The following is an 18780-nucleotide window of genomic DNA, read 5'->3' as shown; positions in this document are numbered from 1 at the left end:
GTAATGAGTGGTTATTGCGCCCAGGCAATGTAGTTGGTGTTGTTGTTTTCTTTTCAAAGAACGAAGATCGACTTCGCAAGACTGGCAGGTTAAAGACACTTTGCCCGTAACAGAGAACGTAAAGGTGGGAAGTAAGACAAGTGAAGTCTGCTAGACTGGCTAGACGAGGAGACAAGCAAAAGGAATGATGCTTGACTTGTTAAGAGACAGACCACTAAAAAGAAGGAAGCTAAGGGGAAAAAGAGAGCAAGAGGGAGGTGAGATGACAAGCACGAGACTTCTCGGGGGCTTTAAAGGATAAATCTTTGACGCCGCATCCACACAGCCAAGAGAAAAGAACCCCTGTTGACGATGGAAGCCCTGTACGAAAACGAGGCACAGCTGGGAGACTCTTGGATGGGGGGGCTCCACAGATCCTTAACGAACGGAGCGGAGCGGGCTCTTCCATACAGAGCAGTCCCCCCGCTGTTGTCAAACGAGCAGAAAACCGAAGGACTGAGGGTAGCCATTGCGGTGAAGGTGATGATGGCGAGTACCCCCAATGGCACCACGAGAACGAGGGTTCATCTTGTGGAGGAGAGTTTCGCGAAATCCAGGAGTCCCAATTTCTGTAACACGCGCGGATAGCATCCTTGTCGTGACAGGGATAGCAGCAGGAGGCAGACGCAGGAACGGATTTCCCGAGACAAGCACCGGGCCAATGGGATCAGGATGCCCACCTCCCGAATAAGATTCCTAGGGGCCTCGAGGGGGCCAGCAACAGAGAAGCGGGTGGAAATTGCCTACAGGTAAAAACAGCATCCGTTGGGAAGAAAGCCAAGAGAAACCTGGAGCTGTGCATGGCGGGGGTTGATGGTCATTGATGACAACATCCTCCACTGGATGGTGATCGTAAGATGGACGATCGATTCGGGTTCTAGATGCTGTAAGTGAAGAGCCTCTGAGACAAGTGATCGGCAGCAAAGACTGATGCCGAGTCTCGGTTCGCGAGATGTACCGTTTGGTTTCAACCGTCAGAGCAGCGAACAGAATATCTAAACGTCAGTAAGGAGGATGGAAGGCAGGTTGTGGGCGCGGCTGAGATGAGCCTCTTTAAACATATCCGTATCCGTGTATTTATATAGAAACCAGGCCCATGGCATGGTGACACCGTCCTACCCATCCATCAGACGGATGGTCAGACTAATGATGGTCTTTGCAACAGTGTTTGCATAAACGTCCGCGACTCCCGCCCTGGTTCACACTTGTTCGAAGTCGGCTGCGCTGCGCCACCCTTTCGAGAGATGAGTTCTCCGTGTTATGTGACCCCTTGTGATGAAGACTTCTTTCAGGGGCAGTTGGGGTCGAGAAGAAACCCAGGAGAGAGAGAGGCTGTTTCATCTTTTCCAGCTATCGGCATCACCCGTGATTCGTCCGGTCGACCAGGGGCCCCCATTGTACCCCACCATCCCCATCATCTCGGAACAATCGAGGCACGGATTTCAATGCTCGATCGGAGGGGCCGGCCAAGTGAAGCTTCAATGAAGATTCCATTGCAGGCATCACCATGCTTCTGTTTCCTCGGAGACCACTACCGCGTAGGGCTTTAGACTCGGCTTCTCAAGTTTGCGGACAAAAGTCCGAAGGGCATTTGTGTCTCTCTGATGAAAAGCACGACGGGAATGTTGAGAGGGTTTGGCTTTTGGCTGTGGAAAAGGGCCGTTGTCAAGGCAAATTCGCAATTCATTCCCTGGTGACCGGCGGGAATAATGGCATTCTGACTCCTGACAAGGGAATCGGGTCCTTCTCCCTGGCGAGCTTGGGTTGCCGAACTGCCGGGTAGAAAGGTACGAGGCGTCGTCAGTTTTTTGGTCTTTTTTTTTTATCGCTGTTTTGTGGACCCAGATGCAATACGCGGACGGGAAAGCGGCAGGTGAGAGACGAGATAAATAACGAGCTTGAGAGGGTTAGGGTTTCAAGGTGACCTCTTGGTTTGTGGCACTTTCACTTTTTTCCGAATCCGACCAGTTCAACAATAAATATAAGACGTGATGAATCTCAGTCTCTTATTACACTGCGTTGTTCCATCATCTGTCGGTCTACCTATGGTTTTCTGACCACGCAGCCAAACAACATGCACAGATGTGAGCCGCACACGTTTGCAGCAGCTTTGCTCTGCTTCTGCCGAGCAAGTTTGGTGCATTGTGTCCGAATCAAGAATGTTTAACCACAATGTGTCTTTATTCGAGACGACATGGTTCACTTGAAGCTGGATTCAACTACACTACGGTAGACCCATCTTTTTCCAACTCTATCTCTTTCTCTCTCGGTCGCGATAGTGTCTCTTCGCCAATCTAGAGGCAGCTCGAGATAAGCTCTACCCTGGGCCGACCGACCGTAAGTCCATTTGGGTTAGATTTGTTGGTGTACATCCAATCCGGCTCACTGCAATCAGCGGGGAAGCATCAATGACGTGGTACCCGGGCCGAAAAGGTACCTTCTTCCCTGGCTTTCGGAGGGGCTTATCCGGCATTTTGATGGCCGTTCTTCACCATGGTCGGTGGAAACTCCGGACACGTGGGGGACAACAAGTCCAAGTTTCCGTAGCATTTTCATCACGCAATTTGCGGGCGTTAGGTGTGCTTAAAGACTAACATCGTCGCGACCTGAGGAAGCACCACGTCCCTTATCTCAACACCCCCCTCCAGCACAACTCAGGAGGTCCGGCAACTTGGGTTCAGATCGCGTTGCTTCATCTGACATGTTGACGGGTTGACGGCGGCCAGACATGCGCAAGTTCACTTTCTTCAGACATCCACGTCTCAAACTCGTCACTAACACGAAAGCACAGTTCACCTATCGCCCCTGTTATGCGGCCTGGCCGTGCTGGGCCAGCTCGGCTCCCTAGTCATCGCTGTTCCGCTGGAGTTCAAGTACCAGAGGGTGATCCAAAACATCTCTTCCGAAGGTCACCGGGGAGCCGTGGCCAGTGAGAGCGCGATATGTTCCCAGATTGGCATTGACGCCCTCCGCAAGGGCGGTTCCGCCGCCGACGCCATGGTAGCCACCACCCTCTGCGTCGGCACCATCGGCATGTACCACTCTGGCATCGGCGGCGGCGGCTTCATGCTGGTGCGCGACCCGGACGGCAACTACCACACGGTCGACTACCGCGAGACCGCGCCCGCCGCCGCCACCCAAGATATGTATAACGACGACCCGAACGCCAGCGTGCTCGGCGCCCGCTCCGTCGCCATTCCCAGCGAGCTGCGCGGTCTCGAGTACGTGCACAGCAAGTACGGCCGTCTGCCATGGCACGACCTTGTGATGCCCTCGGTTAAGATCGCCCACGACGGCTTCAAGGTAACGGAGGATTTGGTCCGGTACATGGCCAGCGCCTCGGCGTCGGACGACTTTTTGACCCGTGACCCTGTCTGGGCCCAAGATTTCGCTCCCAACGGCACCCTTCTCGGGCTCGGCGACACCATTACGCGGAAACGGTACGCCAAGACACTCCTAAAGATCGCTCTCCTCGGCGCCGACGCCTTCTACACCGGCCCGATTGCCGACTCCATCATCGCCCTCCTCCAGCCGCTCGGCGGCATCCTCACCCACTCCGACCTCGCCAACTACGAGGCCTCCATCAAGCCCGCGCTGAACATCACCTACCGGGACTCCTTCCGCATCTTCGCCACCGACGCACCTTCTTCGGGAGCTGTAACCCTCTCCATCCTCAAAACCATGGAACAATTTCCCTCCCTCAATCTCTCCTCCAACATCCCCCTCACCAACCACCGCTTCGTCGAAGCCATGAAGTTCGCCTACGGCGCCCGCCAATCCCTCGGCGACCCATCCTTCATCACCAACATCACCTCCTTTCAGGAAGCCATGCTCTCCCCCCAAACCGCCAAGTTCATCTCTTCCAAAATCCTCCCCAACTCCACCCTCCCCCTCTCCGAATACGACCCAGTAAAGAACTACGCCGCCGCTTCCCACGGCACCTCGCACATTGTCACGGCCGACCGGTCCGGGCTAACCCTCTCGTCCACCACGACCATCAACCTCCTCTTCGGCAGTCGTCTAATGACGCCTGACACGGGCATCATCCTCAACGACGAGATGGATGATTTCAGCCAGCCCAACAAGAACAACTCCTTTGGCTTTGTCCCTTCCCCCTCCAACTTTATTCGCGCCGGCAAACGTCCTCTTTCGAGTATCTGTCCCTTGATGGTCGAGCATGTGAGCAACGGCAGCTTATGGTTTGCTACGGGAGCTGCCGGAGGAAGCAGGATCATTTCCAGTACCACGCAGGTGGCGTTTAATGTGCTCGAGGGACTTGCTGTCCATCCGAATACGACCGACTTGAAGGTCAAGGGGGTGGGTGGTGAGGGAAGCGTGATGCGGGCGGCGGTGGCGGCGCCGCGGTTGCACGATCAGTTGATGCCCGAGGTGTTGCTGGTTGAGAAAGGGTACGGACAAGATGTATACGATGATTTGAAGAGGAGGGGACACAATGTGACTTGGCAGGCGCCGGGGCTGAGTGCGGTGCAGGCGGTGATGAGGTTTGGGAATGGAACATTTGTAGCAGCGAGTGAGACCAGGCAGGTCAATAGTGGTGGGTTTGCTGTTTAGATGGGATGCGCAAAGGTCAGGGATGACAGAACCTACCTCGCCGATGACAAAAAGAACTAAAAAGAAAAAAACTGGCACCTTTAGTTATGCTGATTGCCCATGTAGTACCCAAAAAGGTGCCGCGCCTTTCTTGTCAGGGACGAGCCTACTTACCCTTGGATACTCATAACGAAATAGCGGATCGTATAGACATTAGGAACAACAATGATGATAATGATTCAATGAGATAATCAATGAGAGAGGAAATTTGCTCAAAAAGTTTCAACATTATGAAATAGGATATCTCGTACTAGCTCGCTCAACCGTTCAACACCAAGCCACCTGCCACCAAACCGACCCTCTCCTTTTTGAGTCCGTTCATGCTCATCTCAACAAGCGCCTGCCGAATATACATACTCATGACAAATTCGTCGTCTCATCAGAAAAAAAAAACAGCAACAACGCCGCCTAACATATAATCTGTCTCTTCCTCTATTTGCTGGTATCGACGACATATCTGCCGACAATCTTGCCCTCCTCCATCAAGTCGTAGACTTCCTGCAGTTTGCTGAGGCCGACCGTCTTGATGGGAACCTTGATCAAGCCGCGGGCAAAGAAGTCAAGGGCCTCCTGGGTATCCTGCCTGTTACCGACATACGAGCCCTTGATGGTGATCATGCGGATGACGGTGTCGAAAACGGGGGCCTGGAACTTCGCGCCAGCGGGGAGACCGATGCAGATGATGGTTCCGCGGGAACGGACGTAATCGACGGCCTGGTGGAACGGCTTTTCGGACACGGCGAGAAGGATGACGGCGTGGGGACCGAGGCCGTCGGGGGTGGCAGCCTTGACGTCCGCGACAAGGTCTTTGGTAGTAGTGAAGTCGACGTAGGCCTGGGCGCCCAGCTCGCGGCAGTTCTTGCCCTTCTCCTCGCCACCGTCAATGGCGATGGCGTGCAGGCCCATGGCGTTGGCGTACTGAATGGCCATGCTGCCGAGACCACCGCCGGCGCCGACGATGGCGACGCTCTGGCCGGGACGAACACCGGACTCCTTGAGGCCCTTGTAGACGGTGATACCGGCGCAGAGGACGGGCGCGGTGGTCTCGAGGTCGCACTCCTTGGGGATCTTGGCGACGTGGGCGGCCTTGGCGATGGCGTATTGCTGGAAGGAACCGTCGACGGTGTAGCCAGACAGGAGGGCGTGAGGGCACAGGGGCTCGTCAGCCTGCATACAGAAGGAGCAGGCCAGGCAGGAGCCGTTGAGCCACTTGATACCGGCGTGGTCGCCAACCTCAACCTCGGTAACGAGCTCACCCTTGGCTACGATGACACCGGCGCCTTCGTGGCCGCCGACAAGAGGGAGCTTGGTAGCGAGGGGCCAGTCACCCTTCATGGCATGGAGATCGGTATGGCAGACGCCAGAGTACTTGACGTTGATAAGGACCTCATCGGGGCCGGGCTTCTGGACGGGGATCTGCTTGAAGACGACGGCTGAAAAGGAAAGTCAGAATATGGGTCACAGGTGCCACTGGTAAGGACAAAGGGTGTTGGACTTACGACCGCCCTTCTTCTCGACCACCTGGGCCCATTGCTGTTCTGGAATCTCGAACTGGGTCATTGTGATGGTGTGTTGGTATAGTGAAGTTGATGGAAGTAAAGTGAACACAATAGTCTCTTTCTATAAGAGACTGAGGAAGCTCTGTGTATATGATGGAAGTCTATGAGGTACAACAAGTGATGTAAGCCCGAGAAGAGCTGCGGCAGCCATGACCTCTTATACTCTTCCTGTCCCCCATCGCCCTTCCCTGGCCGACCGATCGGCAACCGTTGGGAAGGAGGGGGAGGCAATGGATGACCCAAGCAAGGCAGGCGGGCAGGCGTCATGGTGGACAGCGAACCAAAGAAAACACGAGACTGCAAAGGCAGGATGACTACAGGAGGAAGGGAGGCCGAGATCTGCACGTCTCTACAGACCCGGCGAGGCTAGTGGTGGTGGCCCGGTGGGAAGACAAGTCGGACGTCTGGCGAGGCAGGTTCTCGGGGGTTTGTACACTAGAGTCTTGGTGTGTGTAGATTGACGAGGGAAAACGTATGATGTTGATGGGCGAGGCGGGACGTAGAGGATGTGACGGTACGGGGAGCTCCCACTGGCCAATAGGTCGCCCATTGTCTGCACTTTTCCATCAGCCCGGTGGATACCCCTCTCGACGAGCCCCCCGTCCACGCAGTCGTCAGCAGCCTGATTGATCCATGGGAAGGGAAGCTTCAAGCTGCCGGTTCAAGGTTTCCGAATGTTGTCTCTTGAGAAGGAAGCAAAGAGGGGAGATTTCCGCTTCTGTCAAGTGTACATACAAAATGCGGGGGAGCTTGCACTCGGACGCCAACAGTTGGAAGCAAACAAGGTCACGAGCTCTCGTTAGATGAAGCTGATCATGCACTAAGCAATTAGCATAGTGAAGGTCCCCCGGTGTTGATGTGCAAAAGAGGAGAAAGCTAAAAGGAGGACGGGGGGAAATCGTGGGCTCTTGGCGCATGTCGACTGCGATCGTCCCAACTTGGCGCGAGTGATGTAAGAGACGGAGGCTGGGATCAATGGATGAGATGTTCAATTGGCTTCAGTGTGGAACTGGAGCGCTGAGTCGAGTGATGACGGCGGGGGTACCCGTTGACAAAGAACAGCGCTACACTGAGTACACTACACTAGCTTCTTGGGGGGCAGCCCGCCCTACCTCTATCCAGCCTCAGCGGAGCCCGGCTAGCGTCACCCGGACCATCAAAACGGCCCTTTTCCCGCTCATCATGTCAACAATGCCGTGAAGCACCTGAGGTTCTGATCCCATCTCGTGGTTTGTGAGACGCTTTTTCTAGTCATTATGGAGCGGCCGAAATCTCTCCGTCTCTCCTTATTTTTGTGGGAACTTTCTCATCAACTTCACTTTTGTCGTAGAACCAAACGCCCGGTGGTCGGCACCTTGAATCCGAGTACAGTCTTGGATACGGTGTTTGCCCAAAGTAACTAAAAGTCGTTGACAGCGCGCGGGTCGGGTCCGATCCGAGACCCCGCCGTAGGTCATGTTCCACCCCCACACTTTCTAGTGTGGTGTAGGTAGTCTATGTATACATAAACGACTTTCCGCTCCACCGAAGCCACTGCCTCGAACCCACCACTACATACGCTACACATTGAAACTTGTGCCTACCACTCCTCCTCCTTCTCCTCCTCCACCTCCTCGTCGAAGATCTCGTGGACGTCGTGGCTCTCCTCTTCCCCGCGCCTTTGTCAACGCTGGTTGGGTTGGTGGTAAAGCTGAAACGGAGGCTGATGGTAATAGTACGGATCAATTATCGTTCCCAGAGCAAACATGAAGGAAAACAAAAGAAAGAAAAAAAAAGTCAACTTCCGCTCGAGCGAAGAAGCCTCGAAACGGCAAACTTAGCCGGTGCAAGTGACGAGGAGGCTTGGCTTGTAAGCCACCAAAGGACGGTCTGGAACCCCTGGTTTCAGCGACGAAGCTTCTTCCCCGCATTCTTGTCCTACTACCTACCCATACCTATGGTACCGACCTCTATGAAGGCATGCAGAAAGCTGCATAACCTTAGGCTCTTTGTCCGGCGCAAAGTAAGCAATCCGACTACTGAACCCTCCGAACTGTGAATGCTCTCTGCGAACATGGTCGGTCTCTTGTGAGGTGACGTCCGAACATGGTCAGGCAACATCTTTCAACATGACAATCGCGCCCAGTCCTGATTGAAATCCAATCAATGGGCTGAGAATAGGAACAACAGGAAAAACTAAAAGGAAAAATCAGCAAGTTGTGAAAGTGATGCGAAGCTATCGGTTAGCTTGCCCGATGGGAGTTCGGCCAGTTCCAGAACTGTCGGGCCATATCAGGCCACCCGGCGCGAACCGGTGGTCGTGGTGCTGACACATCCTTGCTTACCGAGAGTTACAGTGAATGCCGTCAATGGCTTGGCACGCCGCCTCCGGAACCAGCCGATCGGTACCATCAAGCCCCTTTTTAAGGGGACCGTTGCTCTGCGTAACGGATTTCTAAACATCAACACAACAACAAACACATTGGCCGTCTACGCTGACGCAACTTTACTAGCATTAGTTCCTCTTTTCGATTCATCGCCATTATATAAACATCGGCGCCCGCTGCCTGCCAAATAAGATGCGGACTCGCTCCTGTACACAAATAACTACGCTTAAGATCCACCAGGTCCTCCGAGCAGAGCGAACCTGCGCACGATGCTGGGTCCATATTCTTGGTACTGTAAAGATCCGTCAGCAACCAGACTGCCAATGGTACAAGGGTAAACAAACATACCTCTGCCTTGGTGTGGCAATACGACCGGAACTCGGGCGTCTGACCGAGCAAGCTACCACCGAACCACGGGCCGTGCCGTTGCCTCTTGTGGGTGATAACCTGGACATCAAGACCACCGCTCTTGGCTCCACCGCTGCGCACCTCGCTGGCCTTGATTCTCGTATCGACAAGCTGCTTGATATCGCGCTGTAGCCTGCGACCAAAGTCCTTGTAGAGCGTGCTGCCACCCGAAAGAACAATGTTCTTGTAGAGACCACGACGGACATCGATGGGCGAAGACTGAATGACACCATCGACAACCACGGGCAGGGGCGTAAGGAAATCGGACGAGTAAATCTCGGGGTTAAAGAAGATTTCGGGCGCCATGAAACGCTCGTAGCCAACATCAACCGTAACTTGGCGGCCACCGGGCTGGGTAATGGTGTGCTTCAGGAATCGGCTGCGATCGCGGTCGTACTTGGCAAACTCCTTGACGATATCCGGACAGACGTAGCAGTACTCCTCCTTGATCTCCTGGGCCGTCTTGAGGGACGAATCGGGCTCGCCGCGGTCACGGAGAAGCGACTGGACAAAGTAGGTGATATCGCGACCGGCAATAGGGATCGACTTGATGGACGAGCCGATAACGTAACCTTCGGCGACCGGGATAACGTGTGTCACACCATCACCCGAATCAATGACAGTACCGGTCAAGGATCTGTCCTGGACCTTGGATGATGTCCAGGAAGCCGCAAGGGCCAGAACGGCCTGGACGGCAATGTAGAGACCGGCGCAGTTGAAGGATTCGAAGAAGATCTCGGCGGTGTTTTCGCGGTTCTCGGGAGGGTTGAGAGGCTGAATCGACGTGTCAGTGCTGCAGAGGTACTGATGTGGCCTGGAAATGGTAGTCTTACGGGCTCAGTGAGGAGGAAGTGGTGGTCCTCAGGCTCTACTCTCAGATACTTGAAGATGGAGTTGGACCAGAACCTTTCCATGTGATCCTAAGCTCCAGTTAGCTCTAGGTATTTGTGACATGCCATCTAGCAGCCTGAACGCACCCAGTTCTCGATCTGTCCGTGTCTGATGGGATAGTGCAACCCGTAGCCTAACACCGTCAGCACCCATTTCCATTGAGGCGGTGTAGACCAACGTACCAGGTCCATTGGCGGCCGCTACGGCCTCGTCGCCGATAAAGTAGTCGAGGTCTTCGGTTCCGCGCTTTGCTGAGAGATGGCCACCTGGACCAGCGCCGCCGGTGAGGAAGGATGGTTTGTTGGCTACGGCGGGGCGGCCAGAGCCCGAGCCGCCGGTGCCTGCCGAGGGGCTTTTGGTCGCGATGGCCGTCGGGAATACGAACGAGGGGGAATCATTGCCGGCGAAACCTGCAGACGACGAAGAGCTTGGTCAATCGGTGGTCATGGATATCTTGGGATGTCGGAGTCGCGAACCTAGCTTGGAGAACCCCGTGCCGCTGGTTAGGGGCTGTTAGCGATGACGGCCCCGGAGCTGTTAAGGAGCGGGCGGGGTGGAGACGGGACACTTGGATGCACGTACTTGTCCATGACAACGGCGGGGGTTGTGTTGGCCATTGTTGCGGTGGTTTGCTGCTACGCGCAGCTCGTGATGATTACGGTTTGGTGAGGCAACGACTGCTGTTAGTTGGTGATGGATGAAGTGACGGGGCGGGAGCGTGGATGGGTAGTGGATAGGCCAGGCGGGAAATGGAGGTTGATGTCCAAGATTGTACGTGCCTGGCCGAGCTAGCTCTCCTTACTCGTCTGGCTGACAGCGCTGCGTGGTACTGTGGAGGTACCTGTGCGGCTGTGCGCCAAGACCGCGAGGTCCCCGTGAGGTACGGCGGTCCATTTTGTCAGTCGGGCATTGCCAACGACGGGACCTACGCCATAGCTGGATATGACGGAACCAAACACCTCGCTGCCACCTGCGCGCCACCCGAGCCCCCCGAAAACCGATGCCCCGGTCCCAAGCACCGGAGTTCGAAGCACACGGCCCGGGCCCGGACGATGATGGCTAGGAAAAAGTGGGGCCGATCGGGATCAAACTAGGTAACTGTAGCGACAAGGTCAGCCGGACAGACAGGCGGGGATGTGTCCTTTCGAGAAGGAAGGAGATACTGAGTGGAAAATCACCTCCAGCCAGATAGATTCACTTCACACCTGCCATTTCTGTCGAATTCATTTCAGCTTCATCTCGAAGCAAGTCCACTTTGCGGAGAAGCTGCACACACTCACAGCTTCTCACTTACCTAGTTATCACAACGAATCATCAACCTGCCTGTCCAGTGTCCACATTCCGTTTCGTCTCTCTCTCTGTCGTATTCTGTATTTTGCCACCTTTGCCTTCACGCATCTTCATCCCGCCCACCTACTGTATCCAAAGGGACTCTTCACCCCTCGGGCCAACCTGAGTGCATCATCCAGCTCATTGGGGATCGCTCCAATCTCAAATACCCCTCAAGACATTATCACTACCGAGCATTATTCGCAATCATTGTTTCAGCAGGTTGCTTCTACGAGGGACACCAAGTCCGGCCACCTTTTTCATCTCATCCACCCGTTGCTGTCTTCTTCAACTCTTCGTCCTTGCCTCGATAAGTCTTTTCGCCCGTCCTTGTCCCAAAGCACAAAAGTCACCCATGACATACCAAAACTGAGGACTCTATGTGCCCTCAGAATACAGACTCGCTTGAAAGACACAGGCTCGATTACCAGACAACTCAACCTCGCCAGATCACACGCTACTTCGACTATATCCTCGAGTCGTTCTATCACAGCTGCGCCCACGATGAGCAGCAAAAATGCCGAGCCCGGCCATGGTTCACCTGAATCAAATATTGACATGTCGGACAGCTCCTCGGAGTCAAACTGGCCTGGTGATCATGAATACGGATTGGATGGTGGTGTCGAAAGGATATGGAAGCGTACGACGAAGCCAGTTGCGGCAATCTTTGTCCATGCAGGTGCAGGGTACCATAGCGTTACGAATGAAAAGGTTCACTTGGAAGCATGCAGCGAGTAAGTTGAGTCAAGAGTCATCAGGTGATCCCTTGCTGATACGGTTGTAACTAGAGCCTCCCGTGTCGCCATGAGGTTTCTGAAAGCCGGTGCTTCTGCCCCCGAGGCTGTCGAAGCTGCTATCAGGTGTTTGGAGGACAAAGAGATTACGAATGCCGGCTTCGGAAGTAATCTCAACATGGATGGAGTTGTCGAATGTGACGCAACTGTAGTCGACCATCTGGGGAGGAGTGGTGCTTGTGGCGCTGTTCCGGGTACGCCCTAACCGACGGTGCCACATATGAGCGGCCAGAAACGACATGCTGACACTGGTTGACACATGTAGGCATCAAAAACCCCATCTCGCTTGCCAAGTTGATTCTGGACAAAAGTAGTCAGCCTCTTTCCCTCCGAAGAGTACCGCCGAATATTCTCGTGGGCCTCGGAGCTAGGGACTTTGCCGAAGAACACGGGATGGCTACCGTACCAAACGAATACCTCATCTCCAAGAATGCAAAGGATCGTTTTCTCCGCTGGAAAGAGGACCTGAAAAAGGCGGAAGCAAGACATATTACTCAAAGTAGTAACTCCTCTCACATCTCACAAGTGTCTCTGAGAAACCTAGAGACACATCGCCCGTCGCCGACACCGAGTGACTACGAAAAAGCGGCGGAAACGCTAAACGCCTCGACTTTACTACGGGACCACTCGAGTGCGATTTTAACTGGGATATGGAACGAGGGCCAGCCCGACTCGCCATATGGTAGAGGGTCCCCTTTACTGGGGGAAAATGGATCACTTGGAAGTGCCCCTTCAGCAACACCTCGCCCACCTCAGAGAAGTCTTACCAACGGAAGCAAGCCAGTCGATCGAGCTGCCATGAATTACGTGTCAGGTGCTTTTCAGTCACGCGCCACTACTGGCAGCCCAGCCGCTACGAAGAGGGCAGTGGTACGTCACAGTCATAGTGAAGATATTGGCTACTTCCCGGCTACTGGGGAAACCCTGAGACGATCTCCGTCATTGTCAACTCATGATGGGTTTGTGAGCGCAAAGGAAGACCACAACCAGAGTCTAAACACCATGGAGAACCAATTGGAGGAACAGTTACTTTTGCCCGCCCAGATCAATGACCCGGTGTTTGCGAATGCACCGAAGCAAAAGGAGGACGAAGATCTAATAACTGACACCGTCGGCGCAATTGCCGTAGACCTAAAGGGGCGCATCGCCGCAGGTTCCTCTTCCGGCGGCATCGGCATAAAGCACCGCGGTCGCATCGGTCCTGCTGCTCTCGTCGGAATCGGAACGGCCGTGATCCCTGAGGATTCTGACGACCACACAGGCACATCGGTAGCCGCCGTCACCAGCGGTACAGGCGAGCACATGGCTACCTCGATCGCCTCGGCAAAATGTGCAGAGCGTCTGTTTGAAAGCAGCCGCCGCGGCTTTGGAGGACACAGCATATCGGAGCTAGATGAGCATGCGCTGCTAGAGGCCTTCATTCTGGACGATTTCATGGGCCATCCGGGCGTCAAGAACCAACCGTCGGCGGGTGCAATCGGAGTCATGACTGTCAAGAAAGATCGGACGGGGTACTACTTTTATTTTGCACACAACACCGATTCTTTTGCACTAGCTAGCATGGCATCAACGGAACGAGAGCCGAGTGTTGTGATGTCGAGGCTTGGAGAGATTGGGCCGGTGGCTCAGGGTGGACGCAGGATTCGGATTGATTGATCCAAGTTATTTGCTGGCGACTATTACTCTTAGAATTACTCGCTTAGTGGCTTCTCGTTTGGCTAAGGCTTCCACGTTCTGGCTTGGAATTGTCTTCAACGAATTCGGAGCTCGGCATAGAAGGCGTGGATTCAACGGCATTCATAGGCAGGCTTAGAGGGAACGGCGTTCATGAGCTGATGATACCCTACGTAATACCCTTTAGAACCGCGAGACTAAGTGGGAGAACCTCAAAAGAATGTTACGGAACCTGACTTACCCTATTCGATTTCCTTGAGCTTCTCTACAATAATATCATTTATCATACCCAATTTTTTCATGACTCTTGGCGTGGCAGAGTTTAGTGATTCATTAGTGCTCCTCCATCCCTCGTTTTTGCAGTCCACTGAATTAAATTGTTTACACGCCCAGCACATACCATTGCATGTACCACACGGCCCGTAAGGCGGCGCAAGTTGGACTTCTCATCAATAAAAGGCTTCGCTAATAATACTGCAATAACGGTGGCAGAAAGGATATCTTTCACCAACAAGGTGACTTCGTCACTTACGAGCTACAACTGCACTGCATAGCCTTCTTCTGCTGCGGCACATCCCCCGTCCACCTCTCCTCCTCCGCCTTATCACCCTGATAAACACCCTTCCCGGTCGGTCCATCTTCAAATTCCTTCCCCGTCCACGCATCCTCAAACGGATGCGTAGCCATATGCAACACCCTCTTGAGCACGTCCCGCTCGCCCTGCTTCTCCACGCGGCGAATCACCTCGTCCAGAATCCATCCCCTTGGGATAAAGTTAGGGTTAACCTTTTTCATCGCAGCAACACGCTCCTCCGAGTCAGCTGCGGAGGTGGACCAATCCTCCTCGATCCGTACCCGCCACTTATCCAACCACTCGCCCACGCGCTTGCGAGCCTTTTCTTTGTCGGTTCCCGGTCCAGGCACGTCTTCGACTTGAGAGAAAAAGACTTCAGCTGCCTTTTGGCGGGCTTCTTCGGTTTGTAGGTCGGCGGTCTTAAGCGTGCTGAGACGCCGGAAGAAGAGGTTGTAATCGAGCTCGAGGGCTTCCAGGGTATTGAGGAGGGAATCGAAGAGTGAGTCGAAATCGGATTCTTTGTACGTCTTGAGCCCGAGGCGCGCTGTGAACAGGCGCTTGAACTCGCCCATGAAGACGGCTTTGAACTCCTCGCCGGCCTGGGTGATGAGTTTGTGGGCGCGTTCCTCAATGGGTTTCGAAGCGGCTTCATCGTCGAAGTTGAGCCCATTGGTCACAAAGGATTCGGAGTCGACTTCAGGCCCGGCCCCAATCAGCTCGCCTAGTGCTTCGCCTAGTCGGACTAGGTTCCACCAGATGATGGTCGCTTGGTTGCGGTAGCTGTAGCGCAGCGCGAAGTCGTCGTGGTTGGGTGTGTAGTTGGGGTCGAAGTTGTCCATAAAGGCGAAGGGGCCGAAGTCGATGGACAGACCCAAGATGGAGGTATTGTCCGTGTTGAGCACACCGTTCATGAAGCCGTAGATCTGCCACTTGGCAACCGTCAGAGCGTTGCGCCGGATAATTTCGCGGTAGAGACGGTGGAAGCGGTTTTCTTCGGCTCCAGGGGGGCCTTCGATAGTTTCTCTGGCAATTCCCCGGGGAGGTTCGTCGCCAGGTGCACCCTCGGGATCGGCTAAACGACCAGGAAGCTTGTCCCACCCGCCGAAGACTTCCTCGCCGATGTAGGTGGCTAGTTGCCGGACGAGCTTGCGGTCGCCGCGCGCGCGGAGGATGTCGAAGTTGCCGAAGCGCAGCCAGCTCTGGGCCATGCGAACCACGATGGCGCCGGGCTCCATGGTCTCACGCCGTACGCGCGAGTGAGGGAGCAGGCTGATGGCTAGCGCGCGCGTGCTGGGGATACCGAGGGCGTGGAGGTTCTCGCTGACGATAAACTCGCGGATGCTGGAGCGTAGAACAGCCTTGCCGTCCGCAAAGCGGCTGTAAGGCGTCATGCCGGCCCCTTTGAGCTGAACCTCATACCGGACACCTGTTGCCGGGTTGGTTCCCTCAAACAGAGAGATGGCGCGCCCGTCACCGAGTTGTCCTGCCCATTGACCGAACTGAAAGCCTCCGTAACATTGAGCCCATGGGTAGCCAGGGCCAGAAAGCGTCTCTTCGTCCCATCCGATGATCTTGTTGCCTACTGCTACTTGGCGAAATTCTTCCGTGTCTGCTTCCGACAGTGCGAGACCTAGGTCGCGCATGGCAGCTGGAGAGACGGCGAGGAGCTCGGAATCTTGTTGCTTTTCGGGACGAACCCATGTGAAAATGGCATTCTTCACCTGGCGAGGACCAAGGTCATCGCGATCGGCCTTGTGGCTGTCAGCTGGCGTGGGGAAGGCGGCATCTGGTGGGAGAGAGGCAGTGAAGTGCCATGATTTGGGGAGGGCGGATAGTGTTGTGCCGTCGAATGAGAGGGGATGTGTCCCGTTCTCGATGGTGGTGCCGTTTGAGGCCATGATATGTTTGGTGGTACTGAAGAAGGCCGAGAAGGGCTGGTTGGCATATGGAATGCTTTTCAGATGCTGAGCGAGAGCAAGACAGCGGGCTGCGGGTTTCAATGAGCGCATCGAAGACAAGACAGCCCAGTCGTCTGGTGGGGGTTTTCACTAAGATAACTGGAGTAAGGAGTAATTGTTCTCGGCACTTCACTATGTTATTATACGATATTGACCTGGAGGTGGTTGCAGTGGCAATACGCTTTGTATATTCTTAGTTACCAGAAGTTTGGGGTAGTTCAACCTAGGGCAATTAGTCAGACAAGGTCTACCTAGGCTCCTATGTTATACTATGCAGTACACTAGTATGGATTAGAAACTCAGGCAAAAGTTTCCAAATACTTTTCAACTGCCAATTGTATGTTCCGTAGATGTGCTGCAAAAGCTCCGGGTGGCGGAAAATCGATCGATTTAACTCAACATCCAGCAAGAAAAGAACTCCAGCTTCAGTACACGCTGTTTTAAGGTACGTACCTGAATGCTTATTGTAGTGTAGTGTACGAATGACACCTGCCAAGGCTCCACCTAGATAGATAAGATAAGGATAGGTACCTGACTACTGAGAACGTTCTCTTACCTTTGCCTCTTGCCAATCCTGCCAATAACTATTGCTTTGCCTCTTCATCAGCTTTTTAGATGATGATTGATCCCTTGTATGGCTGCTCCCTTCCCATTTGGCCTATTATTCGGCTCGCCTCCTATGAAAACATCCTCCCGGCGCTCTCGGTATGGCGTCATAGTCGCGGCCAATCGTGCCCCGCACCCGTGGCTGTTACCTAGTGCGGGGTGGAGCTTTGTACCGGTACTTCGTCAGCTTATGTTTACTTTCTGCCCCTGAATCTCGGACTTGCAAACAACTCCTCGGGCAATACGAACAACCACAACTAGGAAAATGAAGCTATTCCCAAGTGTAGTAAATTTCCTCGAAATCCAGCAGATCAACACTTCCCGTACACAGCCAAGTTCATTACAAGATGAAGGACACTGGTGGTTCGAGACCCAGTGGATCTAACTATCCCGCATTGCTGCGTACACTAGAACTAGAACAGGTACCTTGCTGAATAATTGATGTTGTCGATGCACCAGCGGGAATAGCAACGGAGTTGTATAAATAGAACGACAACAACGTCGCACTTGGCGCCATTGCTCTTCACTTTTTATCCTCACGGCAATCCAATCCTTGTTGTTCTATATATATTCCCACTCTTGACCACACTTAGCAGCTTTACTGTTCTCCCCACCCCAACAATTGAACTTCATCCAAAATGAACTCTGCCACCTCCAACTTCGAGGTCGATGCCACCGGTGTCTCACCCAAGCAGATCCACAACCTCATCCCATCGCTCAAGCTCTCCGATGGCAATGAGATCCCCATGGTTCGTCCCTCTTATCTCTTCATCCTTTCTTCCTTCCCTCTCCTGCAAAACCACATACTAACAAAATCACTTACACCAAAAAAACAGCTCGGCTACGGCCTCGGCACAGCCAACTACAAATCCGGCGACTCCGCCGACACCATCTCCGAGCCTATTGTCAACGCCACCCTGACCGCTCTCAACGCCGGCTACACGCACCTGGACGGCGCCGAAGTCTACGGCAACGAAGTCGAGCTCGGCAGAGCCATTGCGCAATCCAAGCTGCCTCGCTCGTCCCTATACATCACCACCAAGACTATTGTCCGCGCCGGCGACACAGTCACCCAGTCTTTCAACCGCTCGCTCGAGAAGCTCGGACTTGATTACGTCGACCTGTACCTCTTGCACTCTCCTTTCTTCGCCAAGAACCCCGAGGAGCTCCAGGCGGCGTGGCGGGAAATGGAAAAGATCAAGGATAGCGGAATGGCCAAGTCCATTGGTGTTTCCAATTTCTTGATCTCGCATCTGCAGACCCTGTTTGACATTCCTGGAGGGTTGCAGTACCCGCCCGTCGTGAACCAGATTGAATACCATCCTTACCTTCAGCATGTGGTTGGGGGCGAGGATTTGGTCGCGTTTTGTCGAGAGAAGCACATTGCTATTGAAGCCTATTCGCCGCTGACGGCCATTACCAAGGCTCGCCCGGGCCCTGTCGACCCCATTTACACGCAGCTGGCCAAGAAGTACGGTGTCAGTGAGGCGGAGATTGCCTTCAGATGGTGTCTGGATCAGGGTATCGTGACGCTCACAACGAGCAGCAATGAGGAGAGGCTAAAGGGCTACCTGAAGAAGCTGCCCAGCTTCAAGTTGACACCCAAGGAGGTCGAAGATATTGCGTCAGCGGGAAAGGATAAGCATTATAGGGTGTGGTGGACTGAGGAATTCGCTGCAGACGACAGGCGTTAACCCATGGAATCTGGCCATGAATTATGGTTTTGGTCGGTAGACATGTTAATCACGCGCCATTATAGTTAATCTCAAGTTGTTGAATGATCCCTACTCTTGTGAATGTAGGAGTTGTTCGGTCGCCGGGGGGGGGGGGGGGGGGGGGGGAAGAACTATGCATGGGGTTTCCTTCAGAGCAACTCGATAAGCATATTGAAGTCATTCATTCAACCGTCTTACAGGTATGTATAAGTTATATAGACTCATTTATTCATTGGTCCGTAAGCTAAGCGAGCGA

The 18780-nt window shown here is 54.0% G+C and overlaps 6 protein-coding genes across 6 annotated transcripts; 3 read left to right on the top strand and 3 right to left on the bottom strand.

Annotated features, from left to right (window-relative positions):
• The first annotated feature begins 2475 nt into the window (after positions 1-2475).
• Positions 2476-4894, top strand: B0T23DRAFT_169442 (gamma-glutamyltranspeptidase). The gene is made up of 2 exons (XM_062832878.1): positions 2476-2771; positions 2831-4894. Exons 1-2 carry the CDS (start codon positions 2768-2770, stop codon positions 4609-4611), a joined length of 1785 nt encoding a protein of 594 aa, XP_062691945.1. The 5' UTR covers positions 2476-2767; the 3' UTR covers positions 4612-4894.
• On the bottom strand, positions 4847-6427 carry B0T23DRAFT_169422 (chaperonin 10-like protein). Its single transcript, XM_062832877.1, has 2 exons — positions 6150-6427; positions 4847-6083 (listed from the first exon to the last, which is right to left on the bottom strand). The coding sequence occupies exons 1-2, from the start codon at positions 6208-6210 to the stop codon at positions 5083-5085; spliced, it is 1062 nt and encodes a 353-aa protein (XP_062691944.1). The 5' UTR covers positions 6211-6427; the 3' UTR covers positions 4847-5082.
• A 2374-nt stretch (positions 6428-8801) lies between these two features.
• On the bottom strand, positions 8802-10491 carry B0T23DRAFT_319064 (actin-related protein 3; the record flags this gene model as incomplete). Its single annotated transcript, XM_062835101.1, has 7 exons — positions 8802-8867; positions 8924-9757; positions 9817-9903; positions 9961-10007; positions 10057-10284; positions 10351-10373; positions 10457-10491. The coding sequence occupies 7 exons, from the start codon at positions 10489-10491 to the stop codon at positions 8802-8804; spliced, it is 1320 nt and encodes a 439-aa protein (XP_062691943.1).
• A 1216-nt stretch (positions 10492-11707) lies between these two features.
• On the top strand, positions 11708-13653 carry B0T23DRAFT_405555 (putative 20S proteasome subunit alpha type 2; the record flags this gene model as incomplete). Its single annotated transcript, XM_062839013.1, has 3 exons — positions 11708-11937; positions 11992-12191; positions 12263-13653. 3 exons carry the CDS (start codon positions 11708-11710, stop codon positions 13651-13653), a joined length of 1821 nt encoding a protein of 606 aa, XP_062691942.1.
• Positions 13654-13962: 309 nt separating this feature from the next.
• On the bottom strand, positions 13963-16585 carry B0T23DRAFT_382441 (uncharacterized protein). The gene has a single exon (XM_062837331.1). It carries the CDS (start codon positions 16252-16254, stop codon positions 14200-14202), a length of 2055 nt encoding a protein of 684 aa, XP_062691941.1. The 5' UTR covers positions 16255-16585; the 3' UTR covers positions 13963-14199.
• An 862-nt stretch (positions 16586-17447) lies between these two features.
• On the top strand, positions 17448-18503 carry B0T23DRAFT_318530 (NADP-dependent oxidoreductase domain-containing protein; the record flags this gene model as incomplete). Its single annotated transcript, XM_062835081.1, has 2 exons — positions 17448-17558; positions 17646-18503. The coding sequence occupies 2 exons, from the start codon at positions 17448-17450 to the stop codon at positions 18501-18503; spliced, it is 969 nt and encodes a 322-aa protein (XP_062691940.1).
• Between the last annotated feature and the right edge of the window lie 277 nt (positions 18504-18780).

Source organism: Neurospora hispaniola, assembly GCF_033458365.1.
Source record: "Neurospora hispaniola strain FGSC 10403 chromosome Unknown B0T23scaffold_5, whole genome shotgun sequence".
Taxonomy (NCBI): domain Eukaryota; kingdom Fungi; phylum Ascomycota; class Sordariomycetes; order Sordariales; family Sordariaceae; genus Neurospora; species Neurospora hispaniola.
Note: the sequence above shows the minus strand (reverse complement) of the source record. Positions and strands in the feature narration are given on the sequence as shown.